The 25,691-nt window shown below is 44.2% G+C and overlaps 2 protein-coding genes across 6 annotated transcripts in view; one reads left to right on the forward strand and one right to left on the reverse strand.

Annotated features, from left to right (window-relative positions):
* Positions 1-8,807, reverse strand: part of Lins1 (lines homolog 1) — a 28,617-nt gene extending 19,810 nt beyond the window's left edge. For 2 of the 3 annotated variants that reach the window (XM_057756191.1, XM_057756189.1), the window contains exon 1: positions 8,663-8,799. The gene's annotated coding sequence lies outside the window, so the exon portion shown is untranslated. Of the gene's footprint in view, positions 1-8,662 lie in introns of all 3 variants that reach the window. The other variant, XM_057756190.1, reaches the window with a different exon arrangement.
* A 380-nt stretch (positions 8,808-9,187) lies between these two features.
* The window catches only part of Asb7 (ankyrin repeat and SOCS box containing 7), a 46,724-nt gene continuing 30,220 nt past the window's right edge, over positions 9,188-25,691 (forward strand). Inside the window, exons 1-5 of one of the 3 annotated variants that reach the window (XM_057756547.1) lie at positions 9,188-9,631; positions 9,827-9,925; positions 10,773-10,862; positions 15,731-15,850; positions 18,231-18,492. In XM_057756547.1, coding sequence (XP_057612530.1) covers positions 18,282-18,492 — 211 coding nt within the window. In that variant the 5' untranslated portion in view covers positions 9,188-9,631; positions 9,827-9,925; positions 10,773-10,862; positions 15,731-15,850; positions 18,231-18,281. The remainder of the gene's footprint in view (positions 9,632-9,826; positions 9,926-10,772; positions 10,863-15,730; positions 15,851-18,230; positions 18,493-25,691) is intronic. The other 2 variants (XM_057756546.1, XM_057756549.1) reach the window with 2 other exon arrangements.

Genomic DNA, 25,691 nt, shown 5'->3' on the forward strand with positions numbered 1-25,691 from the left:
GGTCTCTGCTTCAATTCCTACCTCCAGGATCCTGTCCTGACAGACTACCAGATACAAGTCTGAAATAAACTTTCCTCTCCAACCTGCTTTTGGCCATGGTGTTTATCACAGCCATAGGAACCAAACTAAGACGCCATGGAAGCCCGTCCTGGGAAAGACATAGTTTCCAACAAACCCTGGGTTAACTTACCCAGATAAGGCTCTAGATGGGGGAGTCATAATCACCTGTGCCCATGGTTGGTAGAAGAGATGAAAGGGTCACAAGGAAATCTATTAATTAAATCAAATTGAAAGAAGTGAAAGAGGCCCAGGGAGGACTCAGCTTTGCTTCATTCCAGAGTGGCCATGAGTACACACACACACACTAACCTGGATGGAGGGAGTCCCACAGGCTTTGCCAGCCTCAAGGCCCATTTCATCAGTCAAACTTCCTTAAATATCAGACAAAAACTTTAGAATCTAGACAGACCCCAATTCCCTTGGCCCACTTTTATATATATATGTATGTATAGCTAGCTCTTTAAGATATTCACCAATGGGGGGAGGCCTCAAGGACCAAGAAGGCAGTGTGACAAGCAACAGGCCCAGCACACAGAGCAGTCATAGACCACGCCTATGCCAGAGCAGCCCTAGGTACCTTCCCCATATGGTCCCATCCTGCATGCTAAACCCCAAGTTGATTAAAACTTTCCTAATTTACAAGAACCCTCACTGGGTTGTTACAACTGCTGCCAAGTAGGACACGTCATTCAAAACTGTCAAAATCCATGTGCCCACCACCTTGTCCATAACTGGAACTGCAGGACACTGAGAAAGGGACTGCCCCTGCCTGGCTCAGGAGGGGGCCCATCTCAACAACAGAAGGCTACAGGGATCTATGGCCAGAGGGACTGAAGGTGACTTTTGATTCTGTTTCTTTGTTATAAGTCCACTGTGGAAAGGAGTCATCTTCAGCTTGACCGCTAAGAGCCCAGAGGCTGTACAGCCTGCCAAGATTTCCCATCTCTATGGAAGAGTCTTGTTTTGTTCTTAGGAGCTGGAACCAGGGGGATGGCAGCATCTAATACAAACTTGATCCTTCCTGGCTAGCTCTGTCATTGCAACTGTCCAAGCGCTATCTGTTTCTAACGCACCACAGACTCAGACCGGCATTAGAAAAGTTTTGAGCTGGAATACAGCTCAGTGGTGGGGCATGCGTCTATTATGTGTGAGCTCCTGGGTTCTAGTCCAGAACCACCACCACTGCCTCTCAATTTAGTACTAGAAGAATCTCAAATATGATATAGGCAAAATTCTCAAATTCGAGCATCAGAATTCCCCAGAAGACTTGCTAGAACATGGGCAACATGCTCACCCTCAAACCCAGATTCTGATTTTGTGGGTCTGGGAAGGTTCAAGAATTGGATCAAAGATGACACTAAAATTTTATGCTCAAGCTTTAATTTATTGATGAAAAAGCTGTTCCCTGGTTTTATATCAAACTGTGCTAAGCATTTTCTAAAAATGGAACATCTTATTAATATTAAGTGATGGTTTTCTACTCTTAGTTACTCATGATTAAGCTTCAAAAATCAATCTTCCATGGAAAAGAGTCACTGTTCTTTCCCACCCCACATCTTAACTGTCCCTCATTTCAGCATCCTGTTTGCTGGGCCAGTGTGATTTCTCCACTCACCCCCACCCCTCTTTCTACCAGGTATAGTTGGATTATGGCTACAAGGATGTCTCTGGGTGACATCTGGTCTACTGTGGTCCTATTCATAATCGCCAGATCCCTACAGTTTCATCCAGAATGGTACCTATCATTCAGAGCACAAGCTGCTCTTTTTCTGTACTACCAACTGCTTTAGAGACTATGCATGGCTTACTGGGCAGTGTCCTACATAGACAACATAAATTATTAGGAAAAATTTCCAAGCCCCAGATTCTAGAGAGTAACCAAATTATAGTTGTTACGTTTGGGGTTGGGACTTCCTCCAATGACTCACTGTTTAAGAATTGAGTATTTAACCATTGAAAACAACAACAAAAAAAAAACCCAAACAAACAGAAACATGTTGTTTTATAAAAGATCCATTAGTTAATATTCTTTTATGATGAACCAAACACTACACACACATAGGTGTGCACACACAAAGATTTATGTGTGTGTGTGACATGTTCGGGAGCCCACAGAGGCCAGAAGAGAACATCGGATCTCATGAAGCTGGCATTACAGGTAGTGTAAAGCATCTAAAGTGGGCGAGAAACTGAACTCGGGCCCTTTGCCAAGCACTGTATGCACTTGAGAGGTCGGATTTCTGAGGTGCACTGGCCAGCCAGCCAAACTGGTGAGCTCCAAGACATTAAAGACCTTGACTCAAATGAGGCTGATGGTGTTTCTGACACCCCAGGTTGTTCTGTGGCATCCATCCGACAAGCACATGTATAAACACATAAACACACACACACACACACACCCCCCAACGAACTGGCTTCTAAGAGGCCTTGGAGTAGTCAAACGAATCTGGTTAATTCCTGCGACTGCTTCTTCAAGGACAGAAAGCCCATTATTAAGATAAGGGTGAGGTTTTTCCTGAGGTTTCTCAGGACAAGGAAGAACAGCCCAGGTTCTCTTCAGCAGGAACTGGAGATCAGTGCAGTGGACTTGTGGCTTAACTGGTGAAGGAAGACCCTGGGGTTGTCTCTCTTCTGTAGCCAATAGTTCGCAGGAAGAACAATGTCTGACTTGGCTGCAGCATACAAGTGCTACCCTCAGTGAAGTCACTGCTTAAAAACAACTCTAAAAATATGGAACCTTAGCCGGGCGGTGGTGGCCGCACGCCTTTAATCCCAGCACTCGGGAGGCAGAGGCAGGCGGATCTCTGTGAGTTCGAGGCCAGCCTGGTCTACAAGAGCTAGTTCCAGGATGGGCACCGAAGCTACAGAAAAACCCTGTCTCGAAAAACCAAAAAAAAAAAAAAAAAAATATGGAACCTTGTTTAAAGTGGCTTTCAGTAGTAACAGACAGGTGGGGGTCAGAACAATCAAGAAACAAGGTTTTAAGGCAACAACGAAATGAACCAGAGAAACAGGAAAACCAGTTTATTGGTAACACAACTAAGGGTGTAGAAGCCTGGCTACCACACCTGCATCAAGAGATGCTACCTACGAAGGAAGGAGCGTCGCTCCTCACTCGTCCCTGGACTGCAAAGTTCTTAAGAGCAGGTGTCTTCTGACAACTGTGGACGACGGAAGGAACAAAACTGCTTCCTCCTGTGAAAAGCCATATAATAGTCTAGGCTGCAGCGTGGGCTCAGAGGTAAATGCACTCTCTGCTTTGCAGAGGACCTGAGTTCAGTTCCCAGAACTCACAGTGGCTCAGTGGCTCACCGCCCTCTGTAGCTGCAGTTCCAGGGGATCTGACACCCTCTTCTGGCCTCCTCAGCACCAGCACACATGTGGTGCACAGACACGCAGGCAAACAATCATTCCCATAAAACAGAAAGTAATACATCTTAAAAGGAAAAGTGCAACACTGAAACCCCTAACTGCCTACTTCACATCAAAGTGAAAACACTCCAGAGGAGTGGCTTCCATACCAGGGAGGTCAAAGTACACCCAGGAAGGATGCCTGTCTTGCTGCATTCAGGACCCATTCAGTTATTTTGGTAACATTATTTAAGAGCTGGGCCTAACATGATCCTGTATAAGAATATTACACTAAAAAAATAAGACAGGGCTTACTACTAGGAGCTAGAAAGACCAATCATTAAGTTTTATTGTATAATGTTGAAAAAAATCTTGGAAGTTTAAAACATAGTAAATAATCAACATTAAGTCAGCCTCTGATCTCCATATGCAATCATATATACACACAAAATAAACAAATGTAAAGTTTTTAAATTAAAAACAATCATTCTATATTAAGATAAAATCATAAAATTAAATCAGGGTTTGTTGTTGAAATACACTTACTGTGTTTATATATGGAGAATATTTGTAGTCTGATTCTAGGGGTAAGAATCTTTGTATTGTGTTTATATGCAATCACTGCCCTATCCTCAAATAAACAGAATGGCACACAGGTATCTGTATAAATGTTTAACTGGGAATATGCATGGGGTTGGCTAATTTAAATTCACTTCTTGTATAGAGTACTAACATTTTCCATTTTGTAACAGTTAACCCTCTGTCATCTTCTAACTATTTCTAAAACAAGCAATACTCTGCAGTGTAAGGCTGTCTAGCAGGTGTGAGTCCCTGGGTTGGATTCCCAACACTGCAACAAAAGCAACCAAAGAGAAAGCAAGCTCCACCTGCTCCAAAGCTGTGCGAGCTGAACTGCCTTCAAGTCACAGAATTATAATTTCAGAATTAGAAAATCTGATAGCCGCGGTCAATAAAGAACTCTGGTTTCTCCACTAGCACACCCTGCAAAATTCTGGCTATCTGATGTTCTTCCTGTTATCTCTATATCGTTTGAAAAAATTGTTGCAACTCGGCTGTGGGATTTTAACAAGAAGATGGCTGAATGAGTCATGCAGAGAGAGCACAGTGACCCTCACAGGCTGCTGCCAGACCTCCCTGTCTCCGAAGCAGCAGTAGCATCTGGCCCGAGTTCTGCCACTGTGCTCTGTGCGGTAGTGTCTTCTCCCTACCTCACACACCGATTCCACTTCTCTCCTCTCCTTCCTGATGCTATACTTAGCAAATGTTCTAAAAACTAACTTGGAAAGTACATCCGAACTATAAAAACTTTAACAAATGTAAATATCTAATAGATTTTTACCCATGATTCACAAATTAGGTAACATCTCATTTACTGATTATTCTCTTTTTCTCTTTCTTCCTTTTTTCTTTTTTTCCCTGTAATGCTCAGGATTAAGCCCAATGCCTTGCACATGCTAGGTAAGTACTCTACCCCAGTCAAACTCCAAACATCACATAAACATATAGAACAGGCATTCTAAGGACTTGTGCTCCACAGGAAGAAAAACAAAAGCAGAGTACAAAAGATGCTCACTTCTGAGCCACTTTCTTTCTAGGAATGACAGGGATATCCTTCCAAGCTGGCTCAAGTACAGTGGATTTCAGTGAGTCCCTGTTGTACACCTTGAACTTTTTATTTTTTATTATTATTAAAAAAAACTGGCTTATTTCAAAGTTCAATTTAGTTACCTGTACTTAGTACCAAAGACTCCTATGGTTTGGTCTGGCGGGCTGGTTAGGCCTGGTGCAAAAGCAAAGGCCTCCAGCAGATTTCTTTCACATGACCATAAAATAGTAGCAAGCCATGGCAAGCAAATCTTAAAAGCTCTGGGCTAGATTATTTCTTGTAATTCTCAAATCCCGTAACCCCGAGAACACTGGAGACTTCACACAGGACCTTATGGGGAATCACTTCCATTACAATCACTTTCAGACAAAGCCTAGGCTAATTTGTAAGTTTGTTCATGTTTTAAATGCACTGAAAGGTAAAGGAGTTTGGCTAAAGCCAAAGTGTTCTGGTCTCCAAACTGTCTGAGGCACTCCTTTGTTTTTACAGTACATCACTGCAGGGCGAAAAGATGGCATGCCACCAAACAGTCTTTGATAGAACTGGTTTCTATTTATATGTCAGGCATCCATTTTAAGCAGAAATGTCAGTGTTTGAAAAAACAGCAAGCTGACTGATTGACAGGGAGTACCAAGGATAAAACTGAGGATTAACAGGCTTTGGAAAATATGTGGAATCTTTCAAAATAGTTTGTGTCCCTGCTGCTGCTGTTGTTTGTTTGTTGCTGGGATTCTGAAGCTGCTTGCGAAGTGGCATATAGTCCTAGGAGTAAGCTGCTGCACAGCTGCGGGCTCTACAGACATTTGGTCTAAATTAATAGCCAGAAAGAGATTGAAAATGTCCCGTCTGACAACCTGGTTCTTACGGAAACAAAATGATACATTTTCTAATCTAATCAAACCGTTATTAAAGATGTCCCCTTCTGGGCTGGCAAGACGGCTCGGCGGACAAAAGAGCTTGCTGCCAAGCCTGATAACCTGAGTGTGATCCTTGGAACCCACACAGGGCAGAGGAGAACATCCTCCACACATAACGCAGTGGTACATGTACATCCCACACAAACGCACACAATAAAATAAGTGTAAAAAATAATTAAAGATGTTCTGAGAACTTGTATTCTCTGAGAAGCTTTATATTGAAGGAGGGAAAGAAACTTGGGGGCTCTCTAAGGGCAACAGTAAGTTAATCATTAGCGCATACTGGTCATATGCCCTGATGCCTGGGATGCCACCTTAAAAACAAAGGCCTCTACTACTCTTCCCTATTATTTTCATACAAGATTTTATCAATAGGTCTCCTGGCCAAGGGGACAGATTCTCTAAAGGGAATGTAGGCCTACGTTCACATAGGTAACAACTGTCAAATTTTCCATTAAAAAAATTAAAAAAGGGCTGCCTTTTCTAAAAGCACACTGGCTTTTGGCAAGGCAGTCTGTAAAGAAGCTCCTTCTCCATCACCCTCTCCGGATCCTCTTCCTCTCCTGGTCTCCTGTCAGAACCCCTCAGAGCACAGCCCTCCCCACGCCCTCTCTCAGAATAATCCCATGAACTTCTATGTCTTCATTTTTACTTCTACAAGTGAGAGGTTAGTGCCTTTCTGGGCTGTGCACAGAAACTCCTTGACGTACCATGGGGCTGCATTCCAGCAAACACACCAGAAGCAGAAAACCCACTTATAACCTAACCTACTGACCATGTCTAGCATACTCAGACGGGTCAACTTCATCTAATACAAGGCATTTTATAATGGAACCCTTTAAGTACTGTGCCATGGGAGAAACCATAGCTGTCTGTGTACAGGATGCTTAGGGAAGCCTGCTACAGATACGAGAAAACACAATAACCAACAAATGCTGGAAACTCTAGAGCATTGGCTGTTTTCCCTGGTGACAGTGCAGCTGCCTGGGAGCCATGGCTAGCCACCACTGCCCAGCATCTTATCGGACTGGCTATCTTTACTCCAAGAAAAAATTTACAAAATGTGAAGTTAGGCTTCCATTGACTGCTAACAGTGAGCCTGTGTTTAAGTGCTCACACGCCTCCTGCAGAACTCCATTGGAGATGCCACAGGTACTCTGACCACAGACGCGACTCATTCCATGCCCTTCACGCTCACTTTTCTCTCTACTCCTCCTCTGCTACTTACAGAGGCTGGAAGCCTTCCTTACTCCACTTCCCCTGTCCTCACTGCCACTGCTTCAGTGAACCACTTCTACCCTACACAGTCCATGGATTCGTTCCTAAGATGTTTTATCTTGGCTCACCCTGCATCCATCCACACACTGAGAAAATCGATTTTGCTTAGGATAATGTCCCAAACTCCAAAAACGCATGGCCTAGCAGGGCCTTTAAGACCTGCCTATTTGGGTCTCTCTACTTCTGCCCACAAACTAATTTGTAGGGTTTTCCTGAGGTCTCCAAAGACTGTACAATTGGAAAACACCCAGGCTTTCACTAACCCCCTTTCTGATGAAATCATGTTCAGCAGTCTCTCATCTACAGTCCCTAGAAACATTGTATATACTCAAGTCAAGGCTCCTTGTCAAAACCACAGTATTTATTTCATTGTATTGCCCTCTGATGTTTTTCAGTTTTGTTCTGTCCCCCGACTCCCCATCCCTGTCTATGACCTTTCCTGGGAATGAATGAATCTAGTTCATAGGTAACTCCTATGGAAGACAGAGGAGTTTTGAATAAATGAGTAACAGCCTAGAAGAAAAGAACCAGAGGCAAATTGAACACTTTGACTCCCACCTGCTGCAAAATATCTCAATAAATGACAACGTCTGCAGTAATCCAGTTCCCCATAACAGCTTTCTCTACTAAGTGGAGGTTGCAAAACATAAAGAGACCATAATCCTTCCCGCAAGACCTACAAAGTCCTGCAAAATCTGCAGCCTGTCCACACCCGCTAATCTCATTTTCGTCTTTCTCCTCTTTACTCTGCTTCGACCACAGGCTTTCCTTCCATACTTCTAAACAGTAAAGCTTATTCTAGTACCAAAGGCTTTGTGCTTCTGATTAGCTCTGCCTGCAAAGAACTTCCCTCAAATTTTTATTGGACTAGTTTTTTTTTTTTTTTGCCATTCAAGTTGCATAAATGTCATTCTTTAGGAGACATCTCCTGCCAATCTGAAAGAGCCCATCACAACTAGTCAAACTGAATTCCATTACTTTGAGGATTTTTTTTCCCTAATCATTTTGCGGTTTCATCTTTTCTTGTTAAGATAAAAGCAAAAGATGGTTTACAAAGTCTCCCCCAACTACTAGAGTAGTGCCAAGCAAGCAGTAAACACTTGCTAAACGAATAAAGCACTTAAACATAAATCAATATGCCCACTCGGAATGTCTCCCCACCCCCACCCCCGCTCGTTTCATTCACAGGAAATCGCGAGGACCGCTATCCTCGCAGGAAAGCCCTCGAACCCTCATCGCGATCCCAAAGAGCGTGCTCCCTTGCAGGCTGGGCAAGGCGTCCACAGCCTGGAAGCTAACCGGGTCTCAGAGACCGACAGATGCACCAAGGACCCGCCGCTCGCTTCCCAGAAGCGCGGCGGAGCGGCGGCGAGTCAGGGCCCTCCTCGCTTGCCCTCGGCTCTGTCGCCGCGCCAGTCGCTCAACCTACCGCTTACACGCCGCTGTCGAGCCCAGCTCAGCCCGGGCTCCGGGTTACCTGGCTGCCAGCCGGCCGGGCCGCGCTGCCATCACCCCGCCACTGGCGTCCGCTGCTGCCCGCTCCGGGCCACCGTACTCCACCGAAGGCCTCGCCGGCCCCTCCCTCAGCGTGCGTACCAGCCCCATTCGTAGTACAGTGTTTCTTAGCAACCGCTTCGAGTCTCCAGGCCGGGGGTGGAGCCTCGGAAACCACCGCGGGGAACCGGAGGGACGAAGCGAGAACGACCAATCGGAGACGAGTTCCAGTCCCTACCGGCCCGCCTCCTCTGACTGTCGCGAATCCGCAGGCGGCTTTACGGCAGCCAGGGGGTGGGGGCCTCTGGGTGAAGAGAAGGAAGCAACCAACCAACCAAGTCGCCCCCACCCCCTACCCCCACCTCCACCCACCGCGGATCTGGTTTACGGCTTGGAGCGCAGGCTCCAGTGCGGCAGCTGATTGGTTGCCGAAGGCTTGGTCCCATCCCAGTGACCCCAAAGTGCTGGAAGGAGGGGGCGGGGGTGGCCCAGTGCAAAGTGCATCCCGAAAGCCCCCTGTCGGGACACCCCGCTGCTGACACTTCGGACCTGGTACGATTTGGGGTCTCCCTGTCCCCAGACCTCTTGAGTCCCTCGGTAGCTGGAAGCCTCCGGCCCGGCGCGCGGCAGACCCTTGGTCTGAGCCCCTGGACTGGGACTGCCCCCCCCCCAACCCGAGCCGGCACTTCCTCCCTGCACCCCTTCCCGGAGGCTGCTCCTGAGACCAAGACCGCCACCTCCAACCGGATCGGCTATCTGGATGCTCTCCGGGCTGGGGCCGTGAAGCACCGAGGAGGATCAGGAACACGGTGTCCGGCCCTGCCTGGGGTGTTTCTTCAATGGAGAAGTTGGTGAATGTGGAGGAGGCTGAAAGGAGAGAGAGGAGCTGCAGCTGAAGGGACAGGTAAAGTCATTTTCTTCCTCCCCACTGCCCCCCTCGAGGGGAAGGGGCTGACTGGGTGTGGGAGGAAGGAGAAGAGAAGCCCTGCTTTCGCCTGCCTGCCCTTGCCACTCTCCAGCCTTTCTTCGCTCCCCCATCCTCAGAGCCCTCTCCTCGCCCCTGGACTCACTGCACCTCTCATTGGTTTCTGTTTTCCAGGTTTGAGCTGGCTGGAGGACACTCGTGAGCAGAAGGGGATCTACCCACCCAACGGAGAAGCAGCAGCGAGACTGCTTTGGACCGGCATCCTCTCTAAAGGTAAAGACCAGGCCGCCCCTCCCCCATTGTTTATTCCTGGCCCCTACCTCATTAGGCAGTGCTTTATTTTCAGGGTGGTTGCCTGGGAAGGCGAGCTTTCCTAGACCCTAGGTTCCTAGCCAAAAGAGAAACACAGCCCATGTCCGATCCTTAACATCTCAGTAACTTCTCCAACCCAGAAACATCCTCTGGTTCCAGTTCAGACCGTTTCCGTGTTTTGCATTATCTTTTGGTACACTGTGTCATTTACTCTGCTCTGAGGCTTTGAGACCTTTCTGTAGCTCCCCGCCTTCCTTACTCTCATAGGAATTCCTCGATTCCATGTTAATTGCTTGTTAATTCTGAATGATGCTGCTTTTAACTAAACCACAGTTTACTGTGCGCCCGCCCCCCCCCCCGTATGTTTTTTTCTCTACCTCCGTCAGGAAAGTTTCAGACTTACCTAACTGATAATGGCTTGGCAGCAGAAGGTGAACTGGAGGACTGAAACTTAGGGGTTTTGAAGAAAATAATTTGCTTTGGTTTTCCTGGGAAAAATGAATGTGTGTAGCTAACTTCATAGGAGCTGTATAAAAGCAATTAGCCCCTGAAACAAAGTATCTGGCTTACTCCTTGGGTTTTTGTGCATGACAAAATGGATGGACAAGAGAGTTGTTATAAAGTGATAGAAATATTAGTTACATCTTTGGGGTTCTAGGTGAATTTAGAAAAATTTGCTTTGTACCTCCTTGACAGTAGTGGCACAGTCAGGAATTTGAAAACAAAGTAGCGTCTTGGTATGTTTAGCTATCTGGGGCTTAGTTTTGGAAGTGGTCATTCTTGTTTTCTCATTTTAAAACCCTTACAGAGAATTTGCTAGATTGAAATGTAAGCACCTAGTTCATGTGGTCACATTTCTGCTGCCTATTTTGTTGCTGCCTCCAAAAATGCCCTCAAGGTAAGTTTAGACCTTTAAGGTAAAAAGAGAATATCTACAAACCAACCATATAGAGAGAAGTTATACAAAGGACAGCAGAGAGACTGCCTAGTGAGGAACTCTATAGCATTGGCTGTCACAAATAAAAAGTGACTCATTTATCTTAATAACTCAAATGATTTTGGAATTTTCAGTACAAAGAAGTAATTAAACTGGTAGACTTTTTACCTTGTTCCTTTAGATTTCATGTGCCTTGCACACACATACACATACACACACACACACACATACACACACACACGCCTTTTGAGTCTACTGATCCTTAAGACTTAAAGATAATTTTAAAAGATTCTGAAGGATTGTATATTTTTAAAACTTGAAATTAGATTCCAAAGAAAGGGTGGTTTGAATGGAATTTAAAAGCAGTATACATTAGCTCCCTGCCACAGAGCCCTCTCTCTAATTGCTGTACTTATTTTGCTTGTTTTTTTTTGTTGTTGTTGTTGTTTTGTTTTGTTTTGTTTTTTGTTTGTTTTTCTGAGACAGGGTTTTTCTGTGTAGCCCTGGCTGTCCTGGAACTCGTTTTGTAGGCCGGACTGGCTCTGAACTCGGAGATCTGCTTACCTTTGCCCTGAGTGCTGAGGTGAGAGTGCCGGGATTAAAGATGTGTGCCACCGCTGCTGTTCTTTCCAGGCCGTAGGATGGAGAATTCGAAGTCAACTTGGGCTGTTTGCAGTTTTTAAAGAACCGAGTGAAAGAAAGCAAAAGGAGGGGGAGCCCCTAATATTCGTCAGTGACTGTACTATGGAGAAAATTTAGGGTAGCGTTCTTACCACACACACACACACACACACACACACACACACAGAATTAAAAAAAGGTCTGTCAAGGTAAAGGGTAGTTGATACTACTTAAATACAGGGCTCAGAGCTGGAGAGGTTCTGCAGTTAAATGGGGATCTCAGCAGTATGCTGCCTTCTAAGTACCTTAAACCTTTTTTAAAAATGGTAATAAAATATTTGGAGTATGTTTCAAAGGTAAAAAGCAGTATATGTTTTGTGGTCTAGCCTCTTTAGTGGGGGGTGGGATTATTTTCCTCTTGAGAGTTAACCTTGGGCTGTATTTGCTAGGGTTCCTAACTGAGGCCTATGTTTACCTGAGATTATAAATGAGGAGCATTTGTCACACTTGTAAAGATGGATATTCCTCTGTGCTGGTTTCCAGTGAGGCCGTTATTGCTACTTAAATCACAGTGTGTGAATCTGCTCAGCTAGCAATGGTTTTCCTAAGAAAACACACACACACACACACGGAGTGGGGGTTGTAATAATTAGTATGGTTGAGAATGTTTGGTTTAGGTTATGTCAGCACATTTAAAATTTATTTAATTTGGACATTTACTTAACAACATGGTCATCTTGATATTTATATTTCTGTATCTGGCAGTCAACTTGGTGTTAATTTTATTGTGAGTGACATGGGGGGGCACTAATCTGATTATTTGGTAACAAAATACAGATTTATATCACAAAAGGAGAGCAATTGATGCTACTTAAGTAAATGCCACATCTTTAGTATGTTACGACCACTTCTATCTTTTATACCTAAAATGATGTCATTCGTTCACGATTAATTCTATTAGATTATATGCACACATTATATATAAAGTAAATATATCATGTCTTATTTTGTTCACGTGTGTGTGTGTGTCCTTAGCTTGTTCACATTAAGTGTATGTGTAGTCTCTGCTCACATTTAGCCTTAGTGGTTCCATTCTTAAAATGGGTAAATAAAGTCAGATAATCTGGATATCTGAAACCTGACCTTCAGTCTTTCATTTTCATGTGAATGCACTCCCTCAGTGTAACTTTCTGGCAAACTTCTGAGGCACTGACTAAGTTTGACTTGGCATGACAGCATTAGTAGGGCACCATTGGCAAAGCACTTCTCATACCCGTGGTTTAAGCTTTGAGTTGGATCTCTGTCACTTCATCTGCATTTTGTGAAAATCATTGGGTTTTCTCCTATAGTTTATGTGAGTCATAGGTAAGCTGTGCATGACAATCAATCTTGTCACAAAGAGGTCCAGTCATTTGGAGGAAATGCACTGTCCTTCTTTAGGGACATGAACGCTATGGTATGCTGAGTGATACCAAAATAACACCTGCTTTATTTGGGCGTCAGGCCCTTGATGGTGTAAGTGGGGCCCGGCAGCCTGCCTGTTGGCTATATTGTGTACTTTGATCAGACAGAGTATATTTCCGTACGGGCTTCTCTCTGGGGTCTTGTGAGCCATTGGTAGATTTTTAATTTTTGTCCTCAACCCAGTGTCTTGAAAGTTGCTTATTTCTTTCCTTGTCATGATTTACTCTGCAGAGAAATACTCTGTGCTGTCCTAGTCAGGCGCTGTGTGACCTTACTTCTGTTGGTTTGAGACCAGGAAACGGGGGTCCCATGTGTGTCCCTTCATAAGACGTTGCAGAAACAGACAGCAAGCCCGCAGTCCTGACGCGTGGGAGCCAAGGCAGGAGGACCCGGGTTGCCAGCCATCTTGCCCTTACAAGGAAGGCTTGGTATCTCAACCAAACCAAGCAAAAACACTGTGGAAGAAAATAATACGCAGAAGTCATTAGTACCCATTCTTGTGCCGAAGGAAATTGCTGAGACGTCAGATTTGTTGAAGGCTGTGTATTCTTGGGCGAATTTCTGCCATGTCTTGATTAATGTGTATATTCTACTTCAGTCTGTTATCTCAGTGTAGATTTTCTTTTAACTGTGTGAGGTAATTCTGATTTTTAACTGAATGAATTTTACTTGTCCACCTGTAAAGAAATTAGGCAGCAAAGAAATTGTGGTATTCAGTGTGGTCAACTGTATAAAAGCTTAGAGACCTAGGTTGTTATCTTTTGGCTTTTTTATAGTAGAAAAGATGAGTTTGCCAAATGTAAGCATAGCATTAACATTAAGTAGTAGGACTACTTTAGAAAATTATATGCATTGGGGAAAAAGATTCATTTTGACACTTCCAAAGTCTTCCATATTAGTTTATTATTTACTTTTTTTTTCTGAAACCCAGAATGTAATTTCCAGCAGTGAATCTGATTTCAGTGGTTGCTGGAGTCTACAGCCATCATCAATTTAAGAAAACCTTCCGTTGAATGTATATTATTTAAAAAATTGCCCTTTGTCATGACTCCTATTTTATAGGTGATTTCTGAGAACCATCAGAATTTTGAACTTGTACAGAAAGCTTGGCTTTTCCATTCCCACCTGTGGCTTTTCTTGATGACTTTTTTTTTTTTATAGGCACCTGTACTGCTGAAGTTGTACTTATTCTTAAGGTCCGTGGTGCTTTTTTTCCCTCAAGTGCCCATAAAGTAACACCAAGAGGAAATTAGCTACTAGTCAGACACCTCAGACTTTGGGGGCCACTTTGATAATGCAAACAACAGAGATCATGTGTACATGGTACACCATGCGCATGTGTTCTCCCCTGTAGTGCAGCTTTTCAGTTTAAAGTCTGTGGTCTTGGAGAAATGGCTCAGTGGTCAAGAATTCTTCTCTTACAGAGAAACCAGGTTCAGTGGTCTCTCTGCTGGCGGAGAGCCCTTTGCTGCTTCCTTTGTCCAGGCGGTGGTGGCTTTACTGGCTCCTTTTCTTTGAGCACTTTCTTGCCTTCAGGCACTGTAAGATGCTCCAGGCTCACCTTGCAGCCTTCCTGCTCTGGTCTCAGTCCATTTCTGCAAGGATTGTTCCGTGGTATTTGTACTTTGCTTTGAAGGAGTTGTTCTGACTGTGCCTACTTCTTTTATTGGGAAATAATAGGCACAGGTCGCACTCAGAATTTAGTTCCGTGTGCGTACAAGCATTTTGCTGTTCTTAAAGACTTCAGACAAGAGAAAATAAAACATGAGGAGAACAAAAGGAACGCATGGATGATTCTAATTTGAGTTGAGTATCCCCTTGCACAGCCAGCAAGCCTCTACAACTGCCACTCGTCCCCTGCACATGTCTGCTTGGCAGATGGCCTGTCCCTCTTCTTGTCTGAAAGTTTAAGTGATAAAGGCTCTGCACTCCTTCCCCCTACTTGAAGGGGTGGCAGGTCTCCCAATAGGCTAATTCCTAGAGTGATCTCCTTATGATATTGTGGGGGGAGGGAAGGGGTCACTGCTGTTCTTAGCCTGAATGGAATGTACAGAACTGGGATTCAGTGGAAGTGGGGAAAGAGTCCTTTTCTCTTAGCTATATAGAGAGAAAGAGGTTGGGTTTTTAGTGTTTTGTTGTTTAGGAATTCATCAGGAGAAGCTAGCAAAAACTCTGGCTAGTTAATGTTTTAAGTTGCTCCATTGTATGCATGTAAATGTTATTGACTGGATGCCTTTAAGGCATATGAAGAGCTACCATTCAATGGCATAATCTCCTTTTACTACCATAGTTTACATTGGCCTTGGGCAGCTGCTGTACTGAATGCACACTTTTTTTCTTTTTAGTCCTGCTTTTAAAAAGCAGATGACCGATGGTGTCCTTAAAAAAGTAACTCAAAAGAAGCAGGCCTGAAGATACGATCTAGGTAGAAAAAACAAGAACCTCAGCTTGTATCCAAATTCCAAATGTGTGATTTGTTATTTTCCTTATTTACTTTTTTTCAAGAAGCTGGAGAATGGGGGGCGGGAATAGAAGGGCACAGAATGCCAAAAATAAATCTTATTTGATTGCATCTTGGAGATTGTTGTAAGCAGCAAGATCATTTTTTCCTAAACTGTCTCCGAGTTCTATCAGTTTGTTATAAATTCCTGAAACCTAAACTCTTCAAAAAGTAGAATTTGCGAACAGCCGTGGTCCTTCGTTAGTTCGGAGACTCCCATGATGGTTGTTTGATTTGTTTTTAGGTGAAGGAAACTCTTGCTCCGAGGCCTGGACACGCTGGGAACCCCTTCCCCACGATGCTGCTTGTGCACAATGGTCATTAGGCGACCTGTCTACCAAGAGAAGAGTCATTCTTCTGTAAGGTAACTCAGGGCCATCAGTCGCCGATGCCGTTTTAAGGAAAATGACACTTAACTTTTACTGTTCCTCTTGAAAACTGCTAATGAGTTGGTTGGGGCTGCTGCTTCAGTGATAGAGTATATGCTTCTTAGAGTATAGGCTCTGGGCTCAGTCTCTACCAGGAATGGAATAGAGTTGAACAGAAATGAATGAGCGAAATTGTGATTTAAGAATAAACTAAAATATCACAGTGCAGCAGGCACTTGAAAGAGAAACCTAAGTTTGTTGTTTCAGTCTTTTTCCTGCATAGTTGACCTCTTTCAAGTGCCAAGGTAATCCGTCTGAAAACACCCTTTGGGGGCTAGGACAGGGACTTAGTGGGTAACTTATGCTTGAGCATAAGTGTGAAGACTGAAGTTTGGATCATGTAAAAGCTGACCATGGAAATGGACACCTGTAACCCCAGCACCAGCGTGCAGAGCAGAGAGGATCATGGGGTCTAGAGAGCCAGCCAGTCTAGCAGGGATGGTGCAGTGCAGGTTCAGTGATGAACCCTGTCTCAAAAGACAAGGTGGAGAAGAGACCCTAAGTGTATGCGTATACACAGACACCCTCAAAGTTCACTCGGAGCCAGTGTGGTGGCACACACCTGCAGCCTCATCGTTTGGGAGGTAGAGATGGGAGGATCAAGAGCTCAGGGCTAGCCAAGGCTACTTAGCACGTTGGCAGGTCAACCTGAGCTAAATGAGGCTGACTCAAAAATAATAGTAAAGTAAATAAAAATTTCAGAAGCCTGCTTTAACGATGGTGGTCTGAATAATAGACAGTAAGAGCTTCCATTAATCTATTCTGATGAGTTTCGATACTGTCTCTTAAGGCACTGAAACTAATATGAAACTATTCTGAAAGGTATTTTCTATGTTAAATTTCTAAGCCAAGAAACTGAATTTCAAAGAAGTAGTGAAGAAACAAAAGGAAACTTGCTTATTAAGAGAACAAATTATCGATAAATTTCCCCTTTCCCAATTTTCTCTGAGGAAAGAGCTATTTGAGGCAATAGCTTGATATTTTTAATTACATCACTTAGTGATATTGCTGAGATTGTAATAATGTCATTTTTACGTACAAAAGCACATCAGGTGTTTGTGATCTTAACTTGTGTTGGTTCTACCAAGCTAGGCTTACTTTATTTGTGTATAGTCCATGGTGAGAAATTTTACGAGAAAAATTATTGATAGCAAAATTATCTAACCTGCATATGAGAACAGAATATTTTCAAAGGGCTTTACCACATTTTTTTTCTTTTAATCAAATTTACTTATAGAAACGGAAGTTAGATTAGTCTAAATGCTTCTTTCCATTGGAATGTCTTCCCAGGAACTTGTCAGCTAGGTTTCTGTGTATATTTCAATGCTTAAAGGCACACAGACAGCTCGTACACCCACATGAGAAGTAGCCATTTTACTTTGGATTTCCTTTGTGTGTAAATGAGCTCATTCGCTGCTAGGTTTGAGGATACACTTCTCCATGACCTGCAGAGGCTGTGCAGCCCTCAGCGGTGTTGTTCACTGAAGTTCATCCTGTGACTAACCAGCAGGTTCTTCATGCTGCTTTGAGTGTTTCTGAAGGAAAACTGGTACAGAGTTAGAAAAAAAAAATGTTTTAAAAGGATGTTTTAAAAGAGAGGATGAAACACTATGATCAAATAGTCTGAGGTGGGAAAACCAAGAAAAAGACACACACACACACACACACACACACACACCTATATACACCTATATTCGTAAATATAATCTACTTTACTCCAGCTTAGTTTGCTCAGCCTGCTTCCCCCAAGGTTTGTTTCCTTACATTAAAAATAAAATACCTGGACTACTTCGGAGACTCAGCCTGAAGTGTTTTCCTCATCACAGGCTTTATGTAGTCTGCATAAAACAACAAGCTGTTTTCTAGTACTTCATTGATTGGCTCTGACTTGTGAGAGAATCTTTGAGTCGTTTGTGACTTAAATCTTGATGGTGCATCATATAAATCAGACTTCCCAAGACCAATACTACTCTGGCCCCTCGGGTACCACATCTTGGCTTCTTGCTGCCACCCCTCATTGTGTCTAAAATAGAGCCGTGATGGAGAAATGTAGTTTCAAGTTTTCAAAAGGATGCAGAAGAGAGTTTTCTGTTAATTCAGGAATCTCTATCTGGCTTTCAATTAATTCAATTAATTTGTAACCTTAATGCAACTATTGAAAGTTTTGGTCTTAGCATATGCATTTAGCCAGTAGTATTGAAGTGCTTTTAATTATAACTGTGCTGATTTAGGATGTAGACAGTTCTGTGGTAGTCAGTGGACACAGTGCAAAGAGCCACATTTTCTAAATTTCATGTGTTCTACCTTCCCCGAAAGGCTGATTCCTTTGACCTAATGACTGGTTGGTGAAAAGCGGACTCTGCTAGGATGTTACACCACCACTGTCGGAGGAACCCTGAGCTCCAGGAAGAATTGCAGATTCAGGCTGCAGTAGCTGCCGGGGATGTTCACACAGTACGAAAGATGCTGGAGCAAGGCTATTCCCCAAATGGCCGAGATGCCAATGGCTGGACCTTGCTCCATTTCTCTGCAGCAAGAGGAAAGGAGAGATGTGTTCGGGTGTTTCTAGAACATGGAGGTGAGTTTACTTGATGCAAGGAGAAACTTGCAATGGTGTTGAGTTGAAAACGCACCCATACACATTTGCATGCGATTTTTAGTGCTTCACTTGCCTTAATGTTCAGTGTCATTTTTTCCTCTTTGCAAAGATTTTTGTGAACTAAACACTGAGTTTTGTTTTAAACCACTGAGTGGGCTTTATCTGGCATGTATAATTTCTACAGGGACTCAAGCTCTCCCAAGTCTTCAACTCAGAAATTGAGGCTGGCAGCCACTTGGGTTTCTGAAGCAGAAGTGGTGGCATCTACCACTGGGGAGTTACCCAGGTTTCCCCTTTTGGAAATTGCTCAAACAGAGGAACCTAACACAGGTCCTTTAAGCATCTTGGTCCTCCCCATCCCTTAGATTGTGGATTTGCCTCCCTTTCCTCTTGGATGTTTTCTCTTTTTCTTTTAGAGCTCTTTCCTTTTCCAGAACTTACAGGGTGTATAGGCATGCCACAGACGGGTGCTTGTCTGGGGTCTGAGTCTGTAGACAGACGTGGCCAGTGACTGCATTGGCCGTTTCTGTAAGGCTTCTTCTCAATTGACTTCTCTCTCCAGTGAATTCCAACTTCACTCTTACTGAAGATAGGAGGCGGTGGTGTGTGTGTCTGTTTTAGGTATTACTTGTGTCTACATTGTCTGTGTATCACGGTGTGAAACAACTTGTCTGGACTGTGTTAGGGCCCGGATCAGCAGTGGTTTGTTTCATTCCGAGAGTGTACCCTGAGACGTGTACTGGGAAAAAGACTGGCCAGACTTGCTTGCCTTCTGAAGTACAGAAATGTTAGAAGCTCCGCAGCTCTCCTGCAGGCCATGTGAATTAGTGACTGTGTGGATGCTACTGCTAGGCTGGCCCCAAGAGAAAGCTAAGCCTAAGCCCCGGAGTGACCATGTGTCCCAGCGGCCCCAAATGGGCTTTATAAGTCCCTAGATCCCCAGCCTGTACCCACTCCTAGCTGTCTTCTGTGTCATTTTACCCTCTAACTTACAGACCTCAGTTCCACAGTTAATGAGGGGTACAGACATGGAATGTCAGGAAAAGGGATCAGAATGAATTCTGCCCGTAACTTAGTAAAATTAAGGCTGAATTAATTAATTAAAAATTAAGGTAAGAGTAAGGCTAAAATTAAGGTTATGACTCACATTTGCTTATTTCACCTGGTCCAAGTGCCTTTCAGCTCCTCATCCTCACTTAATAAGGAGTATGTCCAGATAGTCAGTAACGCACGGACGGCATCTCCTTTAAACAAAGCACACCCTCACCCACTCCTCACAGAAGCCAAACCCTGCCTGGCCTGCCCAGCTCCTGCCTGCCACTACTCAAAAGTGCCCCTGACTTGGGTGGCTCTGGGTGCTTAGCCCTCTCACTCCCTCCTCACACACTTGTAGAAATTGTGTTTCATGTAGATTTTAAACTAAAGCGCTTACTGGCTTACTGCTCTGCCACAGTTGTTGTTCACTCAACTTCACGGAGCGTTGTGCTTTTTCCTTAACTCTCTGGGGTCTGCTCTTGTAATGTGTGAATGTGATACAATGTGGAAAGCACGTCATAGCTCTCCAGCTGGCTTCCAGTCGGACTTTTTTTATAAGTTAATGAGTGATAAGGGCAAAAAGGAAAAGCTAATGATGAGCCAGGTTTAACTTGTGGGCTACAGCTCCTAAGCATCTCCCTCTCCTCCACCCCACGGATGATAACTTGCAGGGCTGAGGGTGGTTGTGCGGTGGAGTGTATATCTAGTATATTTGAAGCCTAGCGTTCAAGTCCTAACACTGCAGTAAAAGTGAGTGTGTGCATGCACACATATCTGTGTATGTATACATATGTGTGTGCGTGCATGCTTGTGTGTGTGACAAACTGCAAATCATGAACCCACACTGCACAGTGCAGTGCATTTTAGTGTATTTGTAGAATTGGGTGTCCAGCCCCACAATTAATCTCTAAAGTAACTGTTACATCTACAGAAAGAAACTCGGTGATTCTGTTAGTAAGACAGTTAGACTTACCTTGTTCCTTTGAGTACAGTATTTATATTAATATGCTTCCATTTGGTTATTCTTTCAACTTTGTTCCTTTTAGTTTCTTTAGCAAGCATGAAACGTTCTCAGCAGACTTTTGAGAAGGTAGTGCATAATAGAACTGCTTAAAACCCAGGTTGACACTCTTTGGGCTGTGCAGGGTGATGGCTCTTTACTACCTGACTCTCCTTCCAGAAGCCATGGCTTTCACTGGCTTCTGGTGCCTCTTCTTCTATAACACAACTCTTCTTAATGTTCTGTGCAGTATCTTGACTTTCCTTACAGAATAGCTTCACCATGAAGGTTCCCTGTCAGAACCCAGGTCAGCTTCAGATTTCACTGTCTAGGTACAATTGAATTGTACTTAACTCCAGTTATGGGACATTTGAAATTGTTTGAATTTTTCTTCTAGCGCCAATATTGCAGGAAGTGTTCTTTTTTTAATCTTTGTTAGAGTTCTTTTTTTTTTTTTTTATTTCTAGAAGTCCTTGCCAAGTCAAACAGTATTTTATGGATGCTGACATTGCCCTCCAAAGAGCCTGCAGTTGCCTGTGCCCTCCCTGAGTGGGTGGGGCACTTCACCCAGCTGCGTATTGCCAGACGGCTGGCTCTTCCTTGTGTGACGTGCTTACCCCTTCCCAAGATGGCTTGAGAGTATCAAACTCACAAGCCTGAGCTTGTCCCTCTCCTGCTCACTTTTGACTTGTTCGGGTGTCCTCTTCTGTCAGTTCCTGGTGGAAACCTTTCTCTTCGTTTGTAGCGATCCCACATTCCTATTGCCCTCACTATAAAGTGGGCATGTTTCATTTGCTTTTGCCTGGGTTGTGTCTCTTTGGTCTTGGTTAGTAAATCCTCCATACTGCAGGGTCATTATTTGCCTGCATTTTCTTCTCAGGATTTTGAAGCACTTGGGTCACCAACCTGCCCATAATTGGCATTTGTGTATGGCAAGAGATTGCTGACACGATATTACTGCTCTTTTCCACAAAGATTGCCTAAACTTCCCTTCTTTCCTCAGGGCTGCGCGCTGCTAGGTCACATACACAGGTTCAACATCCTGGCTTCTACTTCTGAGTTCTCATTTAGTGCCCCAGGACCAGTGTAAGGCCGTTTGCAGTGTTTTCTGAGAACATTACTCCAATCAAAAGAGATCTGTAGAAAGCATCCCGTGACTCCCCTCACTGCAAATTATAAAATAAGTCTGAAAAGGATAGTTAAAAAGGAAACTCATAACCCAACCCCACCCCTGTGGTCATAGTCATTCACGAGGCTTCGACACATATGTACATCCTCCGTGTAATGTCCTGACACATCTGTAAATGGCCCTGCAGCCTAGAAGTGCCATGCAGGAAAGCTACAGACTGTGCTTGGCACCTTTGCCTTCACCTGTGATGTGACCAGCCTTGAGCTTCTGGATTTCTCCTCTGCTGACTAGCTGTCCTTTTCTTTCGCTTCTTTCCACGGAGCCACTGTTCCACTCTGTGGCAGGGCAACCCCTTTCTCATCAGGATTGTGCATCGATCTCATTCACCCCCACATTATATCACCCTGTCCCAACCCAGTCTCCAATTAACGTGACACTCTAAGTAGAAATGGGAATTCAGTGCACTAGCAACCTCTTGTTTCCCTGCACAGAATCCACGCAGTCCATCGTGCGCTCAGCACAGTGGTGGCTCATCTGACCCCTGCAGTTGCAGCTCCGTGCAGCAGCCCCTCCACCTCCTTGGGTGTCTCTGAGCTTAGAGGGATGGTCACAGAGGTCATTATAAAGCGTCCGCCATCATGGTCTTCTTTCCTTTGCTTACACCTGCTTCCCCTTTAAGTCTTCTCAGCACTTCTCAGGACTACCACTTCCTTCCAGCAGACTGGGTCAGGTGGAAACTTCATTTTTGTCCTGGTAGATGCTGCCACCGGGCCCTGGATGATGCTCTCTCTACCCTGTGGAATACTGTTTCCTGGAATAGTTGTAAGCATGCTGAAGGGTTAGCCTTCTGTTCAGGGTCTGTAGCTCTAGTTCACCTGAAGGTGCTGAGACAGAACCACATGCATGTTTGTTCCCAGTGAAAAAGAACAGAAACCAGCGATCTAAACTGATTGCTTCCTGACCTTGTGAGCTAAAACTGATCTTTGATGATGATGATGATGATGATGATGATGATGCTTAAAAGTCAGTCCCTCGTTGGGTCAGGATTAGAAACTGCCGAAATTCATGACAGCTGCTCTTCCACAATCACCAAATAAGTGAAGGAGGGAAAGGACTTAGAAGCAAGGTAGGTAGTTCACTTTGCCCTCTGCACTCCTTCCCTCTCTGCTCACTCTGTGTGTGTGACAGTGACTCCGAGATGTATGAGGTGGCCATTTGGTTCCAGATCAAGTGTTCGCTCATCTTCAGAAAATGTTCATACCTGTTGTATGCCAGGCCCTGCCTTCAGCAAGCTGCAGCAGTAAATGGCCCTGGTATTTCTTAGCCCAGCAAGTGGATGGGTCAGTAGCCATGTTTTCTGGTGACATGTCCTGTGTGGACAGTGCTTTTAGCTTTTAGAGAGTGATGCTTTTAGTTTTCCCATTGAAAGATGAGCCCCAGAAGCAAATGTAATTCAGATACCCCAGGTCTTTCACTTTGATGACAGCAGAGCTAAGCTCCAAACCATCGTCTAAACAGTGGTTCTGTAGTGCCTAGGAAAGAAGCGAGGCATTCCAAGAGAACAAAGTGCCCTGTGTAACAGGGCCCCTCTGTGTGCAAGGTGGGAGAGTCCAGGATCTCCCCAGAATGCAGGGCTTGGGTGGGGTTCTTGAAAGGTGTAAAGCAGGAGGGGCTGGAAACTTGGTGGAGCGGAACATTCTACCTGTGTGAGGCACTGAAGGTGGGGGTTGAAGGAGAGGAACATGTGTGATTTTAAGGCCTGAAATAGTTGAGTGTGACTGGAGCTGGGATGCTGGACAGGGCAGTAGGAAGTTCTCTGGTTAGTTTCTGAGCTCATCAGAACAGCCCAAGACCTAACGCAGGAAGAGCAGGTAAGCTGTGCAGTGGGAGAAATCAAGAGCAATAGAAGCTTCAGGTCAAGAAGAAGGGAGAACTTCTTGTTACCACTTCCTAAAAGGGTATAGCTACCTCAGGAAGCAGGGGAAGGGGCAGCCATATGGAATATGAGAAAGTTAAGATGTGGAAATCTCAGCCACTTACACAACCAGAAATTGTTTGTTTATATTCATACATGAAAGGATACAGTGCGAAAAATACAGTTCTACCTGTCAAGTCTACAGAGCCACATGGTGATACCAAGACACAGAGCTAGCAAGCTCAGGACCGAGAATCAAGGGGAGTGATGTAACTCCGGAAAGAAACCTGTAGGGAAACAGCTGGGAATCCAAGTTTGCTTAAAACAACAACAAAACTGTGTTTGAGTTGTATAACATAAAAAGTGGTGGTGGGCCGGGGCATGGGGCGGTACCCAGGGACCCTAGTTTAAGCCTGTGCTACCCGTGGCATGAGAGGCTGTTGCGTTACAGTGAAACTAGACGGAGTCAATCCTTAGTTTGAGGACTGACCACATTCTAAGCGCCTAGTAGCCACATGTGCTAAGTGGCACTGTGTGGGAAGTGACATTTTGTTGTCTTGCATGATACTTCAAAATAATGAAAACGTCAGGTTTTCAAATGTCTAAAAACTTTAAATTTTCAACACACATGGCTGTATACCATCATACCTCTGCACAAATTATGGTAATTGGGCCAATGGGGTAGCCCTGTGGTAAAGGCACTTGCCATGTAAGGTGAGTTCAGCCCTCACCCCATGTAAATGTGTGGGGAGGGAAGTGACTCCACAAAGTTGTCCTCTGACCTCCTCTTGTGACAGGGGTATGTGCATAGCCACACTAATAACCAATAGAAACGTGGTAACCTTTCCGAGAAGGTTAGAGAACTCTTGTATTAAACGTTTCCTACAGAGGCCTGGTCCCCTCGGGAAAGCAGGCAGCATCCTCTTGAAAGACACATGGAAGTAAGAGAGAGAGAATATAGCATTAGCCAGGCAGGGTGCAGTAGGAAGGGAGATGAAAAGGTTTGCAAGAGGATAAGTATAATAAATAATAAAAATAAGGATATGGTGTGGATTTGTGGAGACACTTTTGGAAAGCAACTTTGTAGCGTGTGTTAGGGCGTTAAAAGTGGTAAATGCTTTGCCCAGTAAACCTATTAGTTTAAACTTAATTATATAATCACTACGGTTTATTTATTTCAAGGTTAGACTCTTAAAAACAGGAAATATTTTTACATAAAAATGCCACACTTCTTTCTCTTGTTTTTTTGTTTTTGTTTTGCTTTTGTGCTTATTTTATCATTGGCAATGGCATAAAACAAGATGTTTGGAAGTACTATTTGGCTGTGTGTGTGTCTGTCTGTCTGTCTGATAGCATAGCACAGGGGAACAAGGTTATATTAAAATAGTTTTTAAACTATTAGAATCAATACCAGAATACAAGTAGGAAGGAAATAAAAAGATAGAACCTCTCTACTCAACCTTCTCCAGGGTCTAGCCTAGTAAGTCTCCCTGACCCTTCCTACCCATGCTACATGCCAAACCTGTCAGATTTAGTTTGGGTCCAGTGCCCCAGCCTAGTCTGGCCACCCCTGTCTGTGCCATAACCAATCTCTAGTCTTCTGCCAGGACCTTATGTACCTAACTCCCTACCCAAGGCCCACACCACATCCCGCCTTTCCCCCATCCAGAGCTACCTCTACACTCTAGGCTGGACCAGGAGGTACATCCTGAACACCAACCCAGTCCCTTCTCTCCACCTGACCACTTTTTACTCAAGCCATTTCCAGCGTCTAGGCTCAACCTACCTGTATGTCTTCTCTTCTTCCCCAACCTGCTCTGTCCATCAAATTTACAACTCTATATGCTCATCACAAAACCACCAGTATCTTCTCTCCTCTGCCTAACAGTCCTATCAAAATGTTTGACAATGAGCATTATGTAGATGAACACCAGGACACAGAACTTAAAAGAATGATCATAAGCTTCATCAGAGAATTCAAGAAATTTTAAATGCCACAAACTGTTGACAGAGGTTTCTGTCCCGATTGGACCCATAGCCGTTCTGTCCCAAAGAAACACACAGAGGTCTACATCTATCATAAACTTGTTGGCCTATTA

Source organism: Chionomys nivalis, chromosome 23, assembly GCF_950005125.1.
Source record: "Chionomys nivalis chromosome 23, mChiNiv1.1, whole genome shotgun sequence".
Lineage (NCBI taxonomy): Eukaryota > Metazoa > Chordata > Mammalia > Rodentia > Cricetidae > Chionomys > Chionomys nivalis.